The 19,855-nt window shown below is 38.9% G+C and overlaps 2 protein-coding genes across 5 annotated transcripts in view; one reads left to right on the plus strand and one right to left on the minus strand.

Moving 5' to 3' along the window:
• The first annotated feature begins 11 nt into the window (after positions 1 to 11).
• Positions 12 to 5,751, plus strand: LOC130573614 (uncharacterized). The gene is made up of 2 exons (XM_057366161.1): positions 12 to 627; positions 1,431 to 5,751. Exons 1-2 carry the CDS (start codon positions 174 to 176, stop codon positions 2,087 to 2,089), a joined length of 1,113 nt encoding a protein of 370 aa, XP_057222144.1. The 5' UTR covers positions 12 to 173; the 3' UTR covers positions 2,090 to 5,751.
• TTBK2 (tau tubulin kinase 2) overlaps positions 5,736 to 19,855 on the minus strand; it is a 77,863-nt gene continuing 63,743 nt past the window's right edge. For all 4 annotated transcript variants that reach the window (XM_057366117.1, XM_057366107.1, XM_057366127.1 and 1 more), the window contains 2 exons: positions 14,205 to 15,466; positions 5,736 to 13,342 (listed from right to left, as the gene is read on the minus strand). In XM_057366117.1, coding sequence (XP_057222100.1) covers positions 12,874 to 13,342; positions 14,205 to 15,466 — 1,731 coding nt within the window. In that variant the 3' untranslated portion in view covers positions 5,736 to 12,873. The remainder of the gene's footprint in view (positions 13,343 to 14,204; positions 15,467 to 19,855) is intronic.

Genomic DNA, 19,855 nt, shown 5'->3' on the forward strand with positions numbered 1-19,855 from the left:
GTCCGTGCGCGTCTTTTCCTCTCATGCGCGGTATTTCCTTCCCCGGCAGAGCTCGGGGCTCGGCCTAGCGGCGGCGGTACCCGCGGGCCGGGGTGGAGGGAAGGGCAGCGGCGTGCCGCCCCCCTCCCCGCGGTTCCTCGCCCCCCGCCCGCCGCCGACGCCCGCGGCGGAGGATGGCCGAGGACTCGCCCAAACGGCGCAAGGCGAATTTCAACGAGGCGGAGACGGAGGTGCTGATCGAGCAGGTGCTGAAACACGAGCAGCTGCTGTTCGCGGCGGGACCCGGCCGCGCCTCCGCCGGCCAGAAGCGGAAGGTGTGGGAGCTGATCCGGCACAAGGTGAACCCGGTGGCCGCCTGCCCCCGCGACGTGGAGGACCTGAAGAAGCGTTGGCGGGACCTGAAGCGCCGCGACCGCAGCAAGCTGTGCCGCCTCTCGCAGGGCTGCGGGCCCCCGGCGCCCCCCGCTCTCGGCCTCCTGCTGGCCCCCGAGGAGCTGCCGCCCGCCGCCGCGCCGCCCGCCCGCCGTCAGCGCCGCGCCTACGGCTCCCTGCTGCCCGCCGAGGCCGTGCCCATCGTGGGCGGCATCGACACGCTGGAGCTGCCCGGCGCCGTCGTAGGGGACATGGGTGAGTGCGGGAGCGACCCCCGCGGCGCCGCCCCGGACCCTCCGCCCGGTGTCCCCCGCCGCAGCCGCGGGAGCCCCGGTGTGCGGGGATCGGCGCTGTCCGCCCGCTCCGAGCGCGCAGGGGCCGTGGGGACCGGCCCCGCTGGACRTGGCTGGCTCGAGTCCTTGGAGGCGCAAAACGTACATGCACGCACACAGAACTGTGAGGCTTCGTGCTGTAGGTCATAAAAGTGCCTCAAAACAGCTCCGGAGAGYAAAAACCCCGTGTCGATACTGCCCCTCTACGAGGCGTTAGACCCGGMCAGCGATATTTACTATTGCAGTAATTATTCCTACAAATGCAAAAAGCCATGGCMGCACGCAGATCCAGCCAGGACAAAGTGCTGCGAGCACATAACTTTGTACATTGTGGAAACATTGTCCTTGCATGTTGAAATGATCGCCTTCAATACCAAAGGATTCTTGCAATCACGGTGTTTCAGCAATGCTCTTACTGGTTACTGCACGCAMGATAAGAGCATGAAATGAGCTTGCAGTGAACTTTGTCTTTGGGATTCTAAAGCTTGGTTCTGTAGTATGCAGATACATGGTTAACTRGTGAATGCATATTTATGGTTTTCTTCCCACCTGTCGAGGTAATTTGTATTCTAAAAGCATCAAAGATAAAGTCTGAGTTTGAGAGTCTTGTTTCAAGGTTAGTGCTTAGTGGATGAAAAAGTGTTTCACTGACTACTGAGATTATGAAGTTTCTCACAGGCTCTACTTTGCTTCTCTCCCCGCCCCCTCTACCCCCCCTCTTTCTAGGGTTTAATGGCAATCCTGGCCCATCTCATCAATCCAGTCTCGAGAAGATGAACCTCAAAGAAGAAATAGTAGTGAAGGTGGTGGAGCCAGAAGAAAGCTCTGAGGACATGGTAGTGGTTCCACCTAGTCAAGAACATTTGCCTTTTCTGGGGACATCAGGCGGTGGTTCCTCTGGGAAAGTAAAAGCCAAAACAAAAGGCAGGTCGCAGGCAGACCAAAATGAAATGACTGAAGAGGACCTTCTGCAGATTCAGCAGGCCCAAATACAGGTGATCCAGTCTGGCTTTGACAGTGTCAACCACAATCTTCGGCTGCTGCAGCAAGGCATGCAAGATCTGAGTAACAGCATCAGCATCATGGCACATACGCTTGTTGCTATCAAAAACGTCTATGTGAAAAACAACACTGGCCCCACCACACATGCCACTGCATCTACTCAGACCACAGCTGGGTACCTGAGCCCAGGATCCCCCCAGCTCTCCCCTGCTAAGGACAGAGGYAGAGCACAGGTGGCTGGAAGCAGCAGCAGAAGCAGCAGCTGCAGCTCCAGCTCCATGTCCCAAGAACCAGGTCCTTCAGAGTTTCCTAGGGCCCCCCTGAGAACCATTAAGAAAGAAAATCCAAATGGCTGCTACTACTTCTGCTTTGCAGATGTGTAAAAACTTGAATATGCATAAAGTGACTGTGTTGTTGGGTGCTGTTGTACGTTCCACTCCAGCCTATGACTTTGAAGGAGCAAAGTAGACTTGCCTCCTGTGTTTTTCCCAGTGGGAAACATTTTGCTATAGGTGGCATTAAACACTAATTACCAGTCTCCAGTTAACTCTGTTGCAGTTGGCTAATAATTCTCTTTTCTTTATCCTCTTACTCTCTTAAAAACCCAAATGTTCATTTTGACTAAGACTTTTGTCTGTATCATCCTTTGTTTAATGTCACCTTTTGAAAAATAAAAGGCATGAGAGAGGGGTGAAAAAGTAACATTWTGGTTACTGACCACTACGAGCTGTCTTACACAAGTTGCTTAGTTCTTGGAATAAACAAAGCCCAGAAGTAGCTGTTTTTTTAAATACTTCTCTTTTCTAATAGATATAATGTTGAGGATGTTTGCTTGCTTGGTTGTTGTTGTTTTCTTAAGTCTCAGCTGTGCAAGGCATCACAGGAGGAGTTTGAGATACTTGCTTATTCTAGGAATGGTTTAGGATTGAGGCATTCATTCACAAATGATCTCCTCAGAATTCTTCAGAGACTTTGTGTTTCGCTGCATTTAGCAGGGTAGTCTCTTTTTTTGTCACATTGTTAAAACAGAGAGATACAGCAAAAGTGAGCTGTATGCCTGATGCCTCTGACATACAGGTTAGATGAGGCTGTATCTTTATCTGATTTTGCAAGCCTTCTGGAATCGATGCCACAGTATTTGAAATAGAACAAAAAGCTTTGTATTTTTTTACATTAAATGGAAGTTAGATTTGCTCTTAAATTACAGTAGGCAGGGGCTCACTTCATTCCAGACAAATGCTCCTGCATAGTTTGGGAAGCTTTCATCTTAATTTCCTTTTTGGTAACTGTATACCCAAGGAAGAAGAAAGATGAGGAAGAGTTGGAGCAAAATGTAACCTGGTGTCAACTCTGAAACAAGCAAAAATAATTTTGTATTAATGCCACAAAGAAAAATCTCCTTTTCACATTTAGATAGGGTGAAACTWTTGTCATTGGCACTATTTTAAGATATGTTTTCAGGGTCGTATATTAGAGCTTCTTTGCACAATTCAGAAGTAGCAGAGGTACAGTGTTCTTGTCATCCGTACCAGACGGGAAACAAAAACACTCATCAGATTTTGTCCAATGACTTGAAAAATCATACAGGTTGTCTTCTTAAGCATTTATCACCAACATTAAAAAAGTTCTACACATAAATTTGGCCTATAGTAATGACTAGCTGCCTCTAGTGTTACAGTCAGCTTGCACAAGCATTCCTGCTGCCAGAATTTAGCAAATACAAATAACATAGAGATTCACAATAAAATTATCCCTCTCCCAGAAGCATAAGAATATATAATCATAGCATAAGATATGCCATTTTTGCAGTCAGCTTTGACTGAACACTAACGTATGAAAATGTACATTTAAGTACTTCACTTCTTCCCTTACACCATTTTGGTGTACTGATTTCACACACCTGCACTTCAAAAACCAAACACGGCTGCCAACTAAAATGTGAACACAWGGTAATCAGTTGTTAGCATTTCCCTTCCGTATCAGATGGAGTAAAATATGCAAATATCACAGAAAAATAAAATGTATGCACATACAGCCCAACGTTAATTTGGACTAATGCCTTGAAGAAAAGTTCTCATTTCCAGGTTTATCTTAAAAAAGGAAGATGGTATAGGTGACAGGTATCAATAAATGGCTGGTTTTAAAAATGGGAAAGGATCCTTCTAAATCAGATTTTTGAGTCTATGTTGTTACAAGCTTTTCAAATTAACCTGTTGGAAGCATTATTTCTCCCCCATCAGTACAGATGAGCTCTCTTGTTTTCATGGACAATGAAGCTAATTCATGCTACCACGACATTCCAGGTAGATTAGCAAATGGGATCTACTGGTCCTCCTGGGCAGCAGTTTGAGCTTGTCCAGGTTGCGACAGGCAGTTCTTAGCTGTCTTCAATGTTTCAATTTTTTGCAACTGTTAATTATTGAATTTCGCATACTAGAGCATTTTTTGGGAGAGTTGACCTGTATCTGCTTTCTCATGTTCCAGTTCTGATTTAAATGAGAGGCAGCTACAGTGCGAGTAGAGAAGTGCAGCAAGATCCYGTGAGCAGAATGGGCAGATTTAATCTCCTGTATGAATGAGGATAAGCCAGGCAATGCTACAAGACACTGCAGGTCAGACAACAACCAGACCTCAACATCAATCTGCCATAGTATGTTTGTTCCAATCTTGCTCTTTTCCATGTGTTTCAGTTGTACTGACGACATGTACTGGAGCCAGATCCAAATCACTCTTCCACTTGTGATATGGTCTAGATTTACATGTTTTAAACAAGGAAAGAAACAGCTACCTCTCATCACTACAGAGTAGTGCAAAATTGTTATTTTATTCTTCCARTTATTACAGTTGGTTGCTATTTCTTTATCACCCTTTCTGTGATCAAATGATGATTCTGTTGGGAGCACTGAAATCACATGCACCATCCAGATGCCATGCCATTARTTTCTGGCTGCTCTTAACAGGAGGTGAAACATCATTTTCTTGGACTGTTACTGAGTAAATGAATTCCCAATTTGTTTCCATTTCTATGAAGCTAGCTAGGCTATTTGTATAAATGACAAGAGGTAATGACCTGGTCATGAAGCTTAATGAAAATACTGCCAACGATTTGAACAAAGGCAGAGCTGGCTTTTAATTTGCCTTAATGCAAGGCATAACAGTGGTAATCCTGAGAAAGAGAGCCAGGAGATGTTCTCCAATTCTTCTGGATTTCCCTAAAAAACTTGTCCTGCTGTGCCAAGTGCAAGCAGTGTTTCCCAGTAGCATAGGACTAAGATATTCAGGCACACAAACCAYAAATATAACATGTGGTGATATTACACTCTTACACTCTGTTTATGCCTAGTTTTAGTAGAAAGATAAATAAAAGGGTCTTGGACAAAACTATGCAACCGGTAGCATTTCCCCATAACACTCAGATCCAGCAACAACTTCCATTCATTCGTTTCTCTGCTATCTGCTGCTTAACTTTGTTGTACAGAGGGAGACAAATCTCCTCAAGAGGCTGTAAAAGCTCAGTGACTACATCCAGATAGCTGATTATCCCCAAAAGAGGTCAATTATAGTGGCCTCTGACCAAAAAACCCACAATTTAGGAGAGAAAAAAGCCATCAGCAGCTGGCTTTTCAGGACCACCATATTGTTACTTAAATTGACCTGATCTGGCTGTGCCAATCATTTATTGTTTAGATGAATACAGGCAGAAGGAGTAAGAGCAAATAGAAAGTCAGGTTTCTGAGGAAGCCCATTTGGGTTTTTCTGTTGTTATTAATATACAACACATAAACCTACTAAATCAAACTTCCAATCCAATCATTTCAATTTGGAGTATGAACATCTGATTCAYGTTGCAATAGTACCAACACACACTTTTTACTTTACTTTTTACTTTCTTGTAACAGAGAAAAAAATAATCACTCCCAAAGCATTTTCTCCATTAAAATTACAGGGTTACAATAGGAAAAAACATTGAAAAATATATTAGCTGAAGCTTTCTAAGTTAATGAATCATTATACAAACACAATCAAGAATTGAAGTTTTGCATGCTGAATGAATATTTTATTTAGAACCAGTTTATAAAAATAAAATACAAAATAATTTGAAAACAAAACTTAAACATTGTACAAAGCCTTGATATGGTACAAATGAGAAAATAAATAATTACAACTTTATGTACAAATGACCATTACAAGGGCATTAACTCTTTATGTTCTTGGGTGCCTGAGCAAACTTAAAAGAATGGCTTAAAAGATTTCCGAGGAGGGGAAGAGAACTGCAATAACTGAGCAAGAGAATTTGAAGGACTCAACATTTTTCTTCCTCAATGGTAAAAAATGATCTTGGAACTACTTTCCACTTAAATTAATCATACTGCAAACTACTATTGAGTACTTGATTTCTTATGGGGTGACATAATTGTGTTTTTTATTAATACACAGATTTAATTCTTCGTGGTACTGCCCAGAGATTTTAGATTAGCAGCCATTGGCTGACCACTTCAAAAGTCATTACTTTTCTGAAGGCATTGCTGGTGATTTCTTTAATTTACTAGTTTGGATATTCATATGACAGCATTTAAAAATTGGCATCTGTAAGCACAAGCAATTTGAGTCTGGGCTGACTCTATAGAACGAACAGAAGTTAAAAGTTGGGGAAGAATTTCCAATCTTGCTTTCTAGCCAATGCAAGTAAAGAGGATGCAGACAAGGCTGCTTGGCAACAAATCCAGATCTCCGGTCAGAGGATGAAGATGTGAAATTGCCAAAAAAATCCTACCTCACTTTGTGTCAAACCTTTATGACCTTGCCTGCCACGCAGCAGATATGGGTTTAAAAGGATTTGAAGCCAGGCAGAGCAAATGAATTATACTGCATCTTTTGGAGCAAGCTGTTCTGATGTTACCATAGGTCTTTTACATAAAAGGTCAAAGATCAAGTGATCTCAAAACAAACATCAAATTAATTCCAGCTGAATTCCCACAGACACTTGTGGATGATTAGGACCTCACATGAGAATCCCACTTGTGGTATTGTTTTTAAAGAAACCACATTGTACTCTTGGCCAAAGATGGTTCTCAACAGTAATCTGACAGAAAAGGCGAGATCCAAACGCATGTCATGTCATAAACGTAACAATAAAAAATAAGACTTTTCCAGTTTAAAATACAGCAACTGCAAATTTTATATTTATGGAGTGAGTTTATCCTTTCAGTTCCTAATCAGGGGAAAAAGCCTTAACAAAACAGGACCCTGTAYTGATTTTAATGAAGTTTCATCTGCACAAGAACAGCAAGAACTCCCAAGGATCCGAGATCTTCATGTAGAGAAGAAACAGAAGCAAAATGAAAGACTGATATARGCTAACATTTAGGTTTGCCATTATTACTGTTGAGAGAGAATGTGTACCATCAATGGAGAGTAAAATCAGCCTACCTGTTCAAACCCAGATGGTGAGTCATTGCCAAGTTAATACATCAGCCTTTGAAACAATTGACTCCTGTGCATTTTTCCTTAAAAACCCAACCAAACAAACCACTCCCCCACCCCCCCCCAAAAAAAAGAATGTTTAAAAGCCTGATTATTTCAATCACACAAAAATGAATGATAAAAGCTTTTTGGCATTTGACAACATCTTAAGATAATTCCTGACAATCATTAGATAATCCAGGTTGACTATATAATTTCTCTTTCACAAATATTATATGCTGGAAAGGAAGACTGGCTTCAAGCAGACAGGTGAGGTATTCTTATGTGAGGCGCATGTTTATGCAATTTGATTAGCTAAAAAATGTATGATCTGTGCCTGTGTATTGCATTTAGTCAAAACTGAACCTCAATTCCTTTTACTAGCATTCCTACAAAAAWTGTACTAATTACAGCCAAAGACATTTGAGCCAAAAGCAAAACAGCAAACAAACCCTTTCAGTTCACTGCCTACTTGATTAGCTAAAAGAAATAGAATAAAAATATCATACCCTGTTCTATGAATTTCAGGAACAGGAATCATAGAATCATCAAGGTTGGAAAACACCCCCAATATCCAAGTTCAGCTGCTAATCTAGTACTGCCATGTTCACCATCCAACAAGCACCCAAAGTGTTTACCAGTTGAAGAAAAGAATCATGGATAAACAATCAAGGCTTTTATTTATCCAGCCAACAGTTCTCTGACCACTCCCAAAAGTGGAAAAGCAAACACAGAACACACCACAGGGTATYATGGTGTCAACCTAAGCAGACCCTGACTCACTGAGAATGACAAGACAGATACRCCTCTTGTCACCTCACAGAATCAGTCCTGAGTGAAAGAAATCATATATTATAGGCCTATAATGAGAAAGTTTGACTTTGAGCTCTCTTTTATTCTCCTATTCCTTTTCAGAAGGCTACTCTGTCATTTAACATATTTATAAAAATTGGAGGCACATATCTGTGGTTTTCCATTAGATCCTTTTAAGAAATTGGAATAATCACATTCTTCTTACTAGAATTCATGCCTCTTAGTGTTCCATAAAAATGTTCAATTCATTACAGAAAAATTCTGTTTACAGGAAAATKACTGTACTCTAAGTCTGGCTTTATCTACATTCTCATCAAAGAGAAAAAGAAAAAAAATTTAGAAGCATTACAGTCAACCATCGCATAAATGTTACTGCAGTAAGGACTTATGGGAGTTTAGCTCAAGTAGGACTACAGGATCAGGCCTTGTAATATGAAGAAGACACAGAATCAGAATTAGGGCATAGGAAAATTGCAGTAGATGAAGRTGAGACCAGAGTAAATCAAGGCAGAACAGGCCTTGGCTCACTCTGGCAAATGAGTAAACCGGACGGATTAGCTGAGACTCTTCCTATCTGTATGTATATACACACATATGTATGTATGTATATATATATTCCTATATAATATACAGTATCTATATAAGTGTATATGTAGATACACTTATGTACAAATGTGTATTTATATATATATATATAAAATCAAAATCATGTGTTTTCCCAGCTATAGTTAATACCATAATACTACAWATTGTAGATGATAGAGCTCCTGCAAGTCTTTTTCAGATGAAAAATATTTCAAGCTATTTTTAAATATRTAAGACCAAATCCTCCCTTATGTATCAAGACTGTTTAGTGAGGTATGCAAGAAAGCTTGATCTCAAACATGCAGACTTCAAGTTAAGAGTATGTCCAGATTTCCCAAGACAGGATGTGGCTGGTGGCTGTAATGAATGCCTTGTGTCACTCTGCAGGGGCTTGCCTCCTGTATAATTACATATAACTAGCAGTTAAGATCTCCTATTGCTCTTGCCTTTGAGCAGTGAAATTTTCTATGCTTATCAATCCTGCTCAAGTAGTAGATAGGTACTTAGCATCATACAACTGGCCAACATTGCTCTACTGTATCACACTTTCTATTATTCTAGTAGGGTTTTACCTAAGTAGTAATTGGCATTTGTAATTAATAAAAAGGTTAATTAATATTGATTTTTGAGATTGAAACTTAGATTGATTTTACCATGCAATAATGCAGCACAAAAGTCTCTGTGAAATGTTCAGTGATTTCAAGTTCTATTTTAGTTTAAAGGCTTCATGCCTCAGCTTCTCTAAAAAATACTCCAAAGTGCTGACCACAACACAGAATACATCATAAAGAGAAAATGAGCGTGCAGCATCTGCACCTGCTACATGTCATGGTTCCATTGCACTGCCCTCCAAAGAAATGGAGGCTTGAAGAAGGCAAAGCAACAGCTCCTTGAATTTTATTATTTCCCAGCTAATATTCCTATATAAGCTGCTGTGTGCTATGCAGAGTAACTGTAGCCATTTTGTACAATGGAGAAGAATTTTCTCCRTCCCTGAAAATGTGTTGCAGGAAAACTGCCATAAACCATTCACACACACTCTGCACAATGGCCACACATATGTCAATTGGTGTTTTTCTGCAGAGCCAGTTCCATATTCAAATACTGAAGCTTACAGAGTCCTTAATTATTATATAGGCCCTCTAGAAATATTAAGCTAATATTTATGTATGAGTTGATCAGCTGACCATTACTTAATAACATTAACTGATTGCTATGTTAGACTACAGTAAGCAATTCTGTAAACTTTTGGGGGAAGGGTATCAAGCAATCAAAAACTCAAGAAGAGCAGGTAGCTCAAGATAAAGATATTCACAATTGCTCTTCCATTTGTATCTTCATGATTTTCTCCTTAGACCTTGTTGAATCCACAGCAAAAAAGCAACTAGGGGTATACAGTCCTTTTACCTTTTTCTGCACCAAAAGAAGTCTGGATCATCAATCATTACTGATTTCTCTTTTTCTTTTTTGGCATAGTTTACTATTTTTACATTGGCAAGTAGTTCAAGTACAAGTGAATTTCTACAGCATTGGTTTATTTTACATAGTAATGTCTAACAATGGACAAGCCTGTACTTTGAAGACAACATAAAATAGRTGTTACATTCTTTCTCACCTGTAAAGCGATTACCTGTTTCTGGATCCTGATACAYAGAGAGAAAATATAAACACCTCAACTTCAGCTTTTTCAGGCAAGGATGCATAAAGTTGGTACTTTTTTAAACTGACAATGTAATGTAGGAATAAACTTACAAGACCATAATAAATGCCTTTCAGAAATAAGGAAATATAATCATGGGCTGCCACACCACCTTAACAAATAATTCCAGCAAGTGCCCAGGACAAAAACATCACAATGCGACCAAATTATTTTATGGTATACCTGCAGGAAACATGTAGAAAACAGTAAAGAAAAGATGGATTTGTTGTTGTCACATTCATCCATTAGGTATTCATAGACTGTCAGTGTTCCTATATGACAAGTATTCACAATTAAGAACTTACATTATAAAATAAAAACGAGTAATCACAAGACCTATTTGTAATAAAAAATAAAAATACCTTTGAGTCTTTGTTCTTGTTCCATATGCAAATGTGCACATGAAATTAGAAATTAAAAAGAAAAAAACAAGCTGCAAGACAAAACACTGGCTGGTTGAGAAATCAGCAGTCCTTCAATTTTGTACCAAGGTATAAAGGCTATTAGAATTTGTGCATTCCAGATTTTTTTAGCGGGGTTGGGGAATAGAAGAGGTAAGTATACAGGAACTTACAGAAAGGGAACTGTATTATTTGTGGTCCATAAATTACAAATGAAAAATGAGAAAGAATGAATTTATATAAGCATATACATATATGTATATATAAATATTTATATTATATAATTTACCATAAGGACATGCAATTATTGGTATAGCACCTATTATACAATATAATACAAAGGAATAGGACTTTCCAATGGTACAGTTTCTTCAGAAAAAGCAGGTATACCCTACCTATTGCATTCATCTGTAGTGCTTGAAACCTGAATGAAATTAAGGTTCCATACTGTGCTACATTACATATGGGAAACAATATACATATTCATAGTAAGAAAGGAAAGAAAAACCAACATAGTCTGACAAAGCAAGTGAAATTCAGTGCAGCTCTAGGGCAGCTTTAATGCAGCATTAGAATGTGTTAGCTCCRAGACAAAATATTCCCTTTTTAATCCAAAGGTATTCATTTGGCAGAAGTTAAATAAAAAAGCACAGATGCTGGCTGGAGAGGCATATGACTACAGCAAGCAGATCAGTAACTGACAAGTCTCCTACGCATCCAGAGTCCCCACAGCGGGAATCATTAGGGGGAGCTGGCTGCATCTTTCTCAGGCTCGCGTTCTTGTGCATCCCTGTTCTGACCCACTACTCTTTTCTGAATATAGCAAAAGGCGCTGTACCTTCTCATTCCCTACAGAGTTCCTGCAGAGCACAAGACTGTATTAAGTAACTACCTAAAAAAGCTGGAGGAATTACACGCTGTGGACTTCACTGAGAGTCAAGAAAGCTTGGCTATCAAAAACACATTTGGGAAAAGAATGACAAGGATCTAATGCAAAAAAAATCTCTGATTTCTTTTAGTATGTTTTGCTTTGATGATTAATATTCTTACCCAGATTTTGTAAGGATGTTAAGAATACTTCTGTCACCTCTAACCTATCAAGTTCACAAAGTAGACAATCTCCTCATCTCTCTTTCATCTTTCATGATTTTAGAAAACAAATGACCAAAAAACCCAATCTTGATTGGTAATCATCTCTACATGGTAAGATATATGGTTTAAAGTATACATAACTAATGGAAAAACAAAGTCAGCAATAACAAAGGTTCTTTTCCAGTTGAATTAAGGAGCTAAAGAAAGTTCCTATTTTCTAACTCACATTGCATTTTATTGTAAATCTGCAACATCCAGTGAAGTGCATACACCTACTCATTTCCTAGGAAGGAATGCTTTTCCAAATCCTACCAAATATGGTTTGAAGAACTCCACTTGGGCTCCCAAAAATTGTATGATATAGAACTGAGAATTAGTTTCTTGGATCCTAATTAGTACTATACAAATTTCTAAATAACATGGGTACAAAACCATTTTGTCAAATGTTAATATTAATTTTTTTCATGTCATCAGTGTGAAGAAGGGGTAAGGTCTATGATACTTTCTTAGGTAAAAAAATCTGTGCCATGATAGGGGACAAAATGAGCACTCAGTGACTCAGAGGTGAATGCAGCTCAAAATGGAAGAAATTTTTTAGGTAGAAATATAATCTTCTAAACTGTGTGCTTTTTTAAAACTGTGAAGAAATGTTTGAGCAGTAATTATCTCCCGAGTGGTGATRTCATTTTGAGAATAACTGTTTCATGTTTTCTTACATACTCCTTGAGAATGTAAAGCCTTAAATAATTGGGCCAAATCTTCTAACTAGGTAAACTAAGAACATTGAGATGAATACCATTTTAAAACATTCACCTTCAAGGTACTTTTTTAACTCTAAATCCATTGCACCTTTTTGACTACCCTGTCATTCTTACCCTGGCCTCTACTTCCCTCCTTGTGGATCTGCTTGCTGCCTGCTCTAAGGCAAAGCCTGGCCACTTATTTACACAAAATGCTTCCTCATGAATAGTTTACAATGGTTACTTTCTTTAAAATGTGCAGATTCAACACATTTTTAATTTACTTTTTTTGATTATTTTTTTAAATACACAGTACACAGACACAACATGCATCAGATTTAGGAGGAGACTTTATACCTGTCAAGGCCCAGTTCCTATCTGCTAAGCTTAGTAGTTGATTTGCTCTTTCCCATGGGAGTCTTAGTGTTTGGGGAATGGTGGAAAGAACTGCCAGATCCTTTCAGACCATTCTTGCTTGGTTTGTTGCAGCAGTGCTCTTGTTGGCAGGATCTCCTAGAAGATGAGGAGCCTGAGTGGCTAGGAGGTGATTTACTCCTCCCAAGATGTGGGGATGAACTCCTCTGATCATGATGGGATCTCCCAGCCCGGGACGGAGAAGAACTGGCAGTACGGGGTAAAGAAGAGCTCCTAGGGGAGGCACTGGGACTGCGGCGGGGGATGACAGGGCTCTTGGGTGGTGTTTTTGGACTATGTGGAGATCCTGGACTCTTACACTGGGTAGAACTCCTTGGTCTTTGAGATCCATTCTGTAGGATTTGAGCCAGACGAGAGATAAGATCTGAGTCCGAGCTGCTACTGCCWAGGACTCTGTATCTGCGCAACCTTAAGAAGAAACGAACAAAGATTATTTCTGTTTCCATCTATTCACTAAAGTTCAAATAGAAACACTGTAGTACTGGAAACTAAGGAGGAACTTGCAGAACAGATACGGGGAGATGAAATTTCCCATTAGGTAGACATGTTTGGATCTAGGCTTTGGTTTCTGTATTGCTCAGATCAACACAGTATTTATATTTACATATATAAAATTACCATAAACAGCCTCAGTGTTTACAGGATAACTGGAATTTCCTGGTGGTGTTGGAAGAATTGCACTGAAGAGCAGTGCTTATTGCYGTTGTTTCAGAGGGGTACATCCATTCCTGCACACCATCAGTATACTCCCATATACAATTTTAAGGGATGGCAAGACTCACCACAACTTCCTTCAGAGGATTTTGCGTTACTGTATCAAAATCATCCTAATCTTGGGAATGTAAACACTGAGGAAACTAGATTATGGTTTTCTGCACATAGACGTGGCAAAGGGGAGGTCTTCTAAAATTCACTCTGTCCTTCTTTAATTAGTTGTTTTACTTARCCATGATCTGAGCATAGCTATTTGACTTAATGTTGATGGCTGAAATCTCCAAATATTTATAATGACTACATTAAGAACAGATTAATTTTCAAGGGAGCTGAACACAACAGATCCTAAGAATTTACACGGGTCTGTACATATCCAGCAGTTCTGAAAAAGTGACCCCTCTTTAAAAAAAAATGTGTCAAGACTTATTTATAGCTTGGCACATTTCAAAATATTAAATACACGTCTACTGATGAATACATCGTCCTGTACATTAATTGCACTCTAACTCAAATCCATTTTCAACCTGAAAATCTGTTTCTATTTTCTCTGCATTACCTAGCTTCTACCCCAGGTCTAGTAGGCGGTTTTCCTGGTGGTGGCCGAGGAAAAAACTGAGCTGAACTTGAACTGGTGACTTGATCAGTGGTTGCCCAGGACACTGGCCTTGGAATCTTGCTTTTTCTGGACTGAGGGCTGCTTGGAGATAAAGAGCTCTCTTCATTCTGCTTGCTGAAATGAGAGTCCAGTGTCAATCTAGAAAATGAAGCTAAGACATCATCCTCAGAAAATGGTACTGGTGCAGCAGCCATTTTTTCCTCCAGTGACTTATCAGAGGCACTTGAGAGGTCACCAAGGAAAGATTTGAGCTGTCTCTTTTCCATAAGTAATTTGACCAAGTCTGTCTGATGGGCCTTTTTCAGAAGAAGCTTTTCCTTTGCAGAAACAGAGGAGGAATCTGACATTGAGTCTATCTCTTGTGCTAAAACTGGGATTCGGCTCTGCCTGAATACAAAAGAAGATTTAACTGAGTCCTTCTTAGMTCGATTAGAATTCTCATTTTCTGAAATGCAGTGGAATAACTCTCCATTTCTAGGAGCATTTTTCTCTTTTTTATTCTCCTGCTGCAAAAAAGTAGTAAGGGCCACTTGGTGGCATTTCAAGTCTTGGCTATGGACTTCTTCCTTATCAGAATGAAAACCATTTTCCTGAAATGTTGCTATTTTGCTTGCCTGTCTATTAACATGTGCGTTACTAAGTCTTGAGGGAGACAATTCTGATGGTTTTGATGCTATCGACTTCAGAACCTCATCTTGATTTGGCACCAAACAGACAGGCCTTGGCTTTGATTCTTGAGTTGCTTCAGTATTTGTTAGAGGTTCTTCCTCTGCAGATTTTGARTTTCCTGGCAAAGAAGAATTCTGTTCTTTGCTTAGCATTTCAATGGCATCCTCAGAAACCACTGGAAGCCCTTCTTCCTCAGCCTCCTCCACAGGAATATTCCCAAGCTCCTTTTCTTCCTGTATTCCATTGTGTTCCGGTAGGTCCTTTTGGCCACAGTCATTGACAGACTCTTCAACAAGTCCTTCCCTGTCAAGCACTTCTTGGCTAATATTAAGTACCAAATCTGGTCTGCTGGCACTAGCTGGAAGTGCATCTTCTACCACAACCAAACCTGGCAAACTTTCCTTTGGAGAGGAAAGTTCCACGGTGTGTTCCACAGACTGACCATCCTGCTCTCTTCTCTCYAGCTGGTGGCCATAGTGAAAGCTCTCTGAAGCAGACTGTGTGGATGCCACTGAAGGTCTGGGTATTGTTATCTGCATTAGAAAATTAAAGAAAAGRTGAGAAATTCAGCAATGTTATACAAGTATCATCCTTTAAATAGCGGCTTTGGTTCCACATCTTCAAGATACATTAYATAATGATTCCTATGAACCACAATGTTCAAATAATACCTGAATTCATAACGTACATGTAGATAATTAGGAAAAAAATAGTCTATCATCCCAAGACAGAAATAGGTAACAGGTAAAAACAAACCTAGTGTCAGTAAAAAATTTTGCAGTTACCAAGTAGTGTTCCTGGAAATGAGATCCAACCTAACAGGCAGATTTTCATTTATTTTACTTTAATTTGAATACTCTTRGAATAAGTTGTTTAAGATTTTACATTTATATACAAGTATATAACAATATTTTTAGATAAATACAGAAGAGGAAGAACACAGTGATGCTTAGATTCAGAAATTCCATACTCATAAAACATTTTTGTCCAGAAAAAAAACTTACCTGAGTATCTRGTATTACTTATTATTCTTCCTACGGGAGTTTAGGCCCCATTTTAGCTAAGTAACCTGGTTAGGCTATCTCCTTATCTAATGTCATTAAGAAATTCACTAACWAAGTATTTACACATCTAACTCCCTAACCAGTCTAATCCAATAGATACACGTAAAGCACACCTAGAACCTGTATAWATCATTAAATAAGAACCCCTATGAAAAACAGTTGGTTATGATGAGTGCTGCCTCWAGCACAGAGTTTAATTGTTACAGTACATGTCCATGAAATGAGAAATCTTCATTCATGTCTCTCCCCACTTGAAGAGCACAAACCCACTTCCTCCAGTTCCCATCAAGTAGGGACAAAACCAGAATGGAGTTGTTTCTCACCTTCCCCATTGAAGGCCACTGCAAGGACACAAATGCAAGAATCATGAGATGAGAGAGCACATAYAGAAGGGAGACAAATTTTATCTCTGTGAACATGGGAAAAATGTACTTTCATGCACAGTCCTACATTCTGGTTTATATATATATATTATATATATATATATATAGAGCAAGTTGGTGCAGACAGTWAAAAAAAAATCAAGGGGCTACCCTAACATCTTTTTCTTCCTGAGTTTTCTTTACTTATATCACCCAATTGCTATTTCCTTGCACAACATTATGCCTCTGCAAAGAAATGTGAACTGCAGGTTGTGTGAGGTATATTGGTGCACTGTCCTGTAATTTATGCCAGGGTCATTCTCCCATGAATAAACCAATGCTATGCTTTACATCTCAGGAGACAGCTCACAGCTTCTTGTCCAGAACAGACCTCCTACTTCTCAAAATCCTCCATACCTACTACTATCACTCCTACTGACTTTCTAGAGAGTAATCCTTTGTATTCCTGACATTCCATTCCCAGATTAAACTCACAGCAGGGAAGTTAAAGAAAATTAATTATACATTTCCTAAAGTATATTGGCTGTTTCTACAAGTAGACTAATATGGAGTTAAAAGGAGAAATATATAGYTGTAATTCAGTGTTATGGAATGTCAGACAAGAGATGATTGTAAATTTTGATACTGAATCCTTTTCAACAGCCCCATATATATTGTACTGCAAGTATTGCAGGCATTTGTAGGAACTGGTGGTCCTCAGGACACCATCTTCTTTTATTAAAAACTCATATGTGGCAGGCCCTAATCCTAGACTAAAGAGAAGTAATAGATGAAGATTTCTTATATCTATCTGCAAAGAGGCACACATTGCTCTCTACAGCTCTTCAATATATTATTTGTTCTATAATGTTAATTTTAGCATTGATTTACATGGAAGTTGGGGGAAATGGGAAGAGGATGGAGTAAGATGCAGAGCTATGAATGAACAACTGTGTTTCCAAATTCTCTAATGTGACAGGTGTCTTTTGAGGATAAAGAACATGGAGATCTGTGTGTACAGTCTTTCTCTAAGGTTTATCAGCCATGGCCTAATTTCCATTTCCTTTAAACATCTTCCTTTTCAGTTATTCCTACACCACTTACCAGATAAAATAAGATTTTTTTGTTTTGACGTAAAACTATATCCTCAAAGATCTCATAGGGCAAATATTGATTGCTCTAAAAACAGYATCTTTAATTSCTTTCAGAGAATGACTGTGACTGTTACTAAATGGCTAATTAGTTTAGTAATATGACTAAAACAAGAACTCATTCAGTTCRAAACTGCTTTTATATAATGTACAAACCAACTGCAGAACATACTTGAAATTTACTGCTGAAATGGAAAACAGAGGCACTTACAGGCTATTACTTCCTAACACTCACATAATACTCCTTTGATACTGCTATTAAAACAGTCAGTAATGTATATTTCTCTGGAGTTCCACAGAAATGGTTCTTTTCAAGCAAAGAAAACATTCATTTGCCTTAATGARTGGTTTAGAGGTGTGAATTTTTTCCCCTGTAATTACAGTTGGACTACAATCATATGTGGTTTTAAYAATAGAAGAAAAAGATTTTAAGAAATAAATAAATCTAAATTAAGGATTATCTTATGGATGATACTATAGATAGTATCTACAATTATCTATGGGCACAATATTAATTATATTGACTAGATCAATTACACCTCAATTACATGAGAAGTAATCTTTAGCCATTATGCTCTGAACTGTAACTACCTATTTCTTTCAAGATGGTGATTGTATGAAGTCTCATCATGGAAACAACTGTTAACCCCAGAGTTAATCAGCTCTCCAAGGGAAATCCCACAGACCACCTAGATTTCCTGAAACATCTTGTTTTATGCTAATGGAATTATCATGCTAGAAAAATGTAACAAATCACACATGTTTCAGATATGATTGGCATTTTAATTGAATAATTTATAAAAGAAAAATGTTAACTTCAAGGACAGACAAGAATAGCTGAACTCTGGGATTACAAATTCTGGGAATCTCAAAAGCATTGCTGATGCCAGAAACCACAAACATTTAAAACAATTATACCTTTTTATATGTTTGGGGTTTTTTGACTCAATGTACGTAGATGCTATTACCAAGGTTAATTTATTGTCCACACTTTCATGACTTTTCTGCTGCTTCTAGTAGAGAAACTTGCAGAAGCAGAATGGCCAAGAATGGTTCTGTTACTAGAAATGGAGACATTCTCTACAAGCAACACGCTATTTGGAAAAATTTAAATCATTCATAATGACTGCTTGCCCTCTTAGTCACCTAATTTACAGCTTGGAAAGTTTCCACTGGAAGAATTTAACATGCTATAATACTTAATTCTTCTTTATACCAAAGACAGATGTGAAAAAAAAAGTATGCCTGAAGAATTTCCTYCAGAAAAAAGACACTACTAAGGCCTGAAGACAGCATTTAGATTCCTCTGACAGCACACTGAAAAAAAGAAAATACACCTGAATGACAGACAGAACTGGAATCCACCTCTATTAAGGGCTGAATCATATTACAGAGCAGCCATTTTAGAAATATTCCAGATTACTGCTGTGGCTAGAAGAAGTGTTCACGATCTTACTGTAGAACTAGAGTTGAGAAACCAGAGATAAAAATCTGAGGTCACTGATTTTGATTGTTTCTTAAGAAACAGCCCCACATTTAGCACTACAATGACTTAAGCAGTATCTTCACACACAGCTCTAGCCAGCAGTTGCTGTACTCAGGTCACCTTTGCCATTGACCTCACACAACACTCAATGCAGCCCTCTAAATGAGAAGAATTCAGAGAACACACCTGACTGAAAAATTCACAGAAAGAAAGAAAAAGGTTAGGTTTCAGGAGGGTTTGCTGTACTATTTGACCATGCTGTAGATGAGAAGGATATTAATAGCACTCTAGAGGTCCTCTTCAGATTCAAATACAAATGATTAACTCTGCTTCTTTGTGAGCTGCCATACTAGAGAGTATGCTGCACTTTGAATAACTAAGGAGAGCTGAAGTAAAACTCTCCTATTCTCTTTCATAATATATATATGGTAAGACAGGAGTCCTCAACTGAACAAAGACTGACCTACATCCTACAGCCCCTCTGCACTAACGAGCAGAGAATACACTGAGATTCCATGACCTCCTCTATCTGATACCAACATAAAGGAAGATGACTTAGAGTTCCTGAACCCTCATTGATCAAAAAACATGGAAAGAAAGTCCCTTTGCTTGCTTTCGGAACAAATTTATAATTTCTTATTTTTTAATACATGAAACTAAATTCAACAGTACAGATCCCTGACCTCTGCAATTCATTAGTTAGGAATGCTGAACCAAATTGCAGACAGCAGGAAATACATGAAAATATATTCACTACCAAATATTTATACAAATTAATACAAATGGCATTAAAATTCTTTTAAATATTGAACTGGAGGTTATTTAGGTTATTAACATGTATATTAATAGTTATTAAWAA

Source organism: Malurus melanocephalus, unplaced genomic scaffold (genome assembly GCF_030028575.1).
Source record: "Malurus melanocephalus ecotype Western Australia unplaced genomic scaffold, MMel_1.1 scaffold_2, whole genome shotgun sequence".
Lineage (NCBI taxonomy): Eukaryota > Metazoa > Chordata > Aves > Passeriformes > Maluridae > Malurus > Malurus melanocephalus.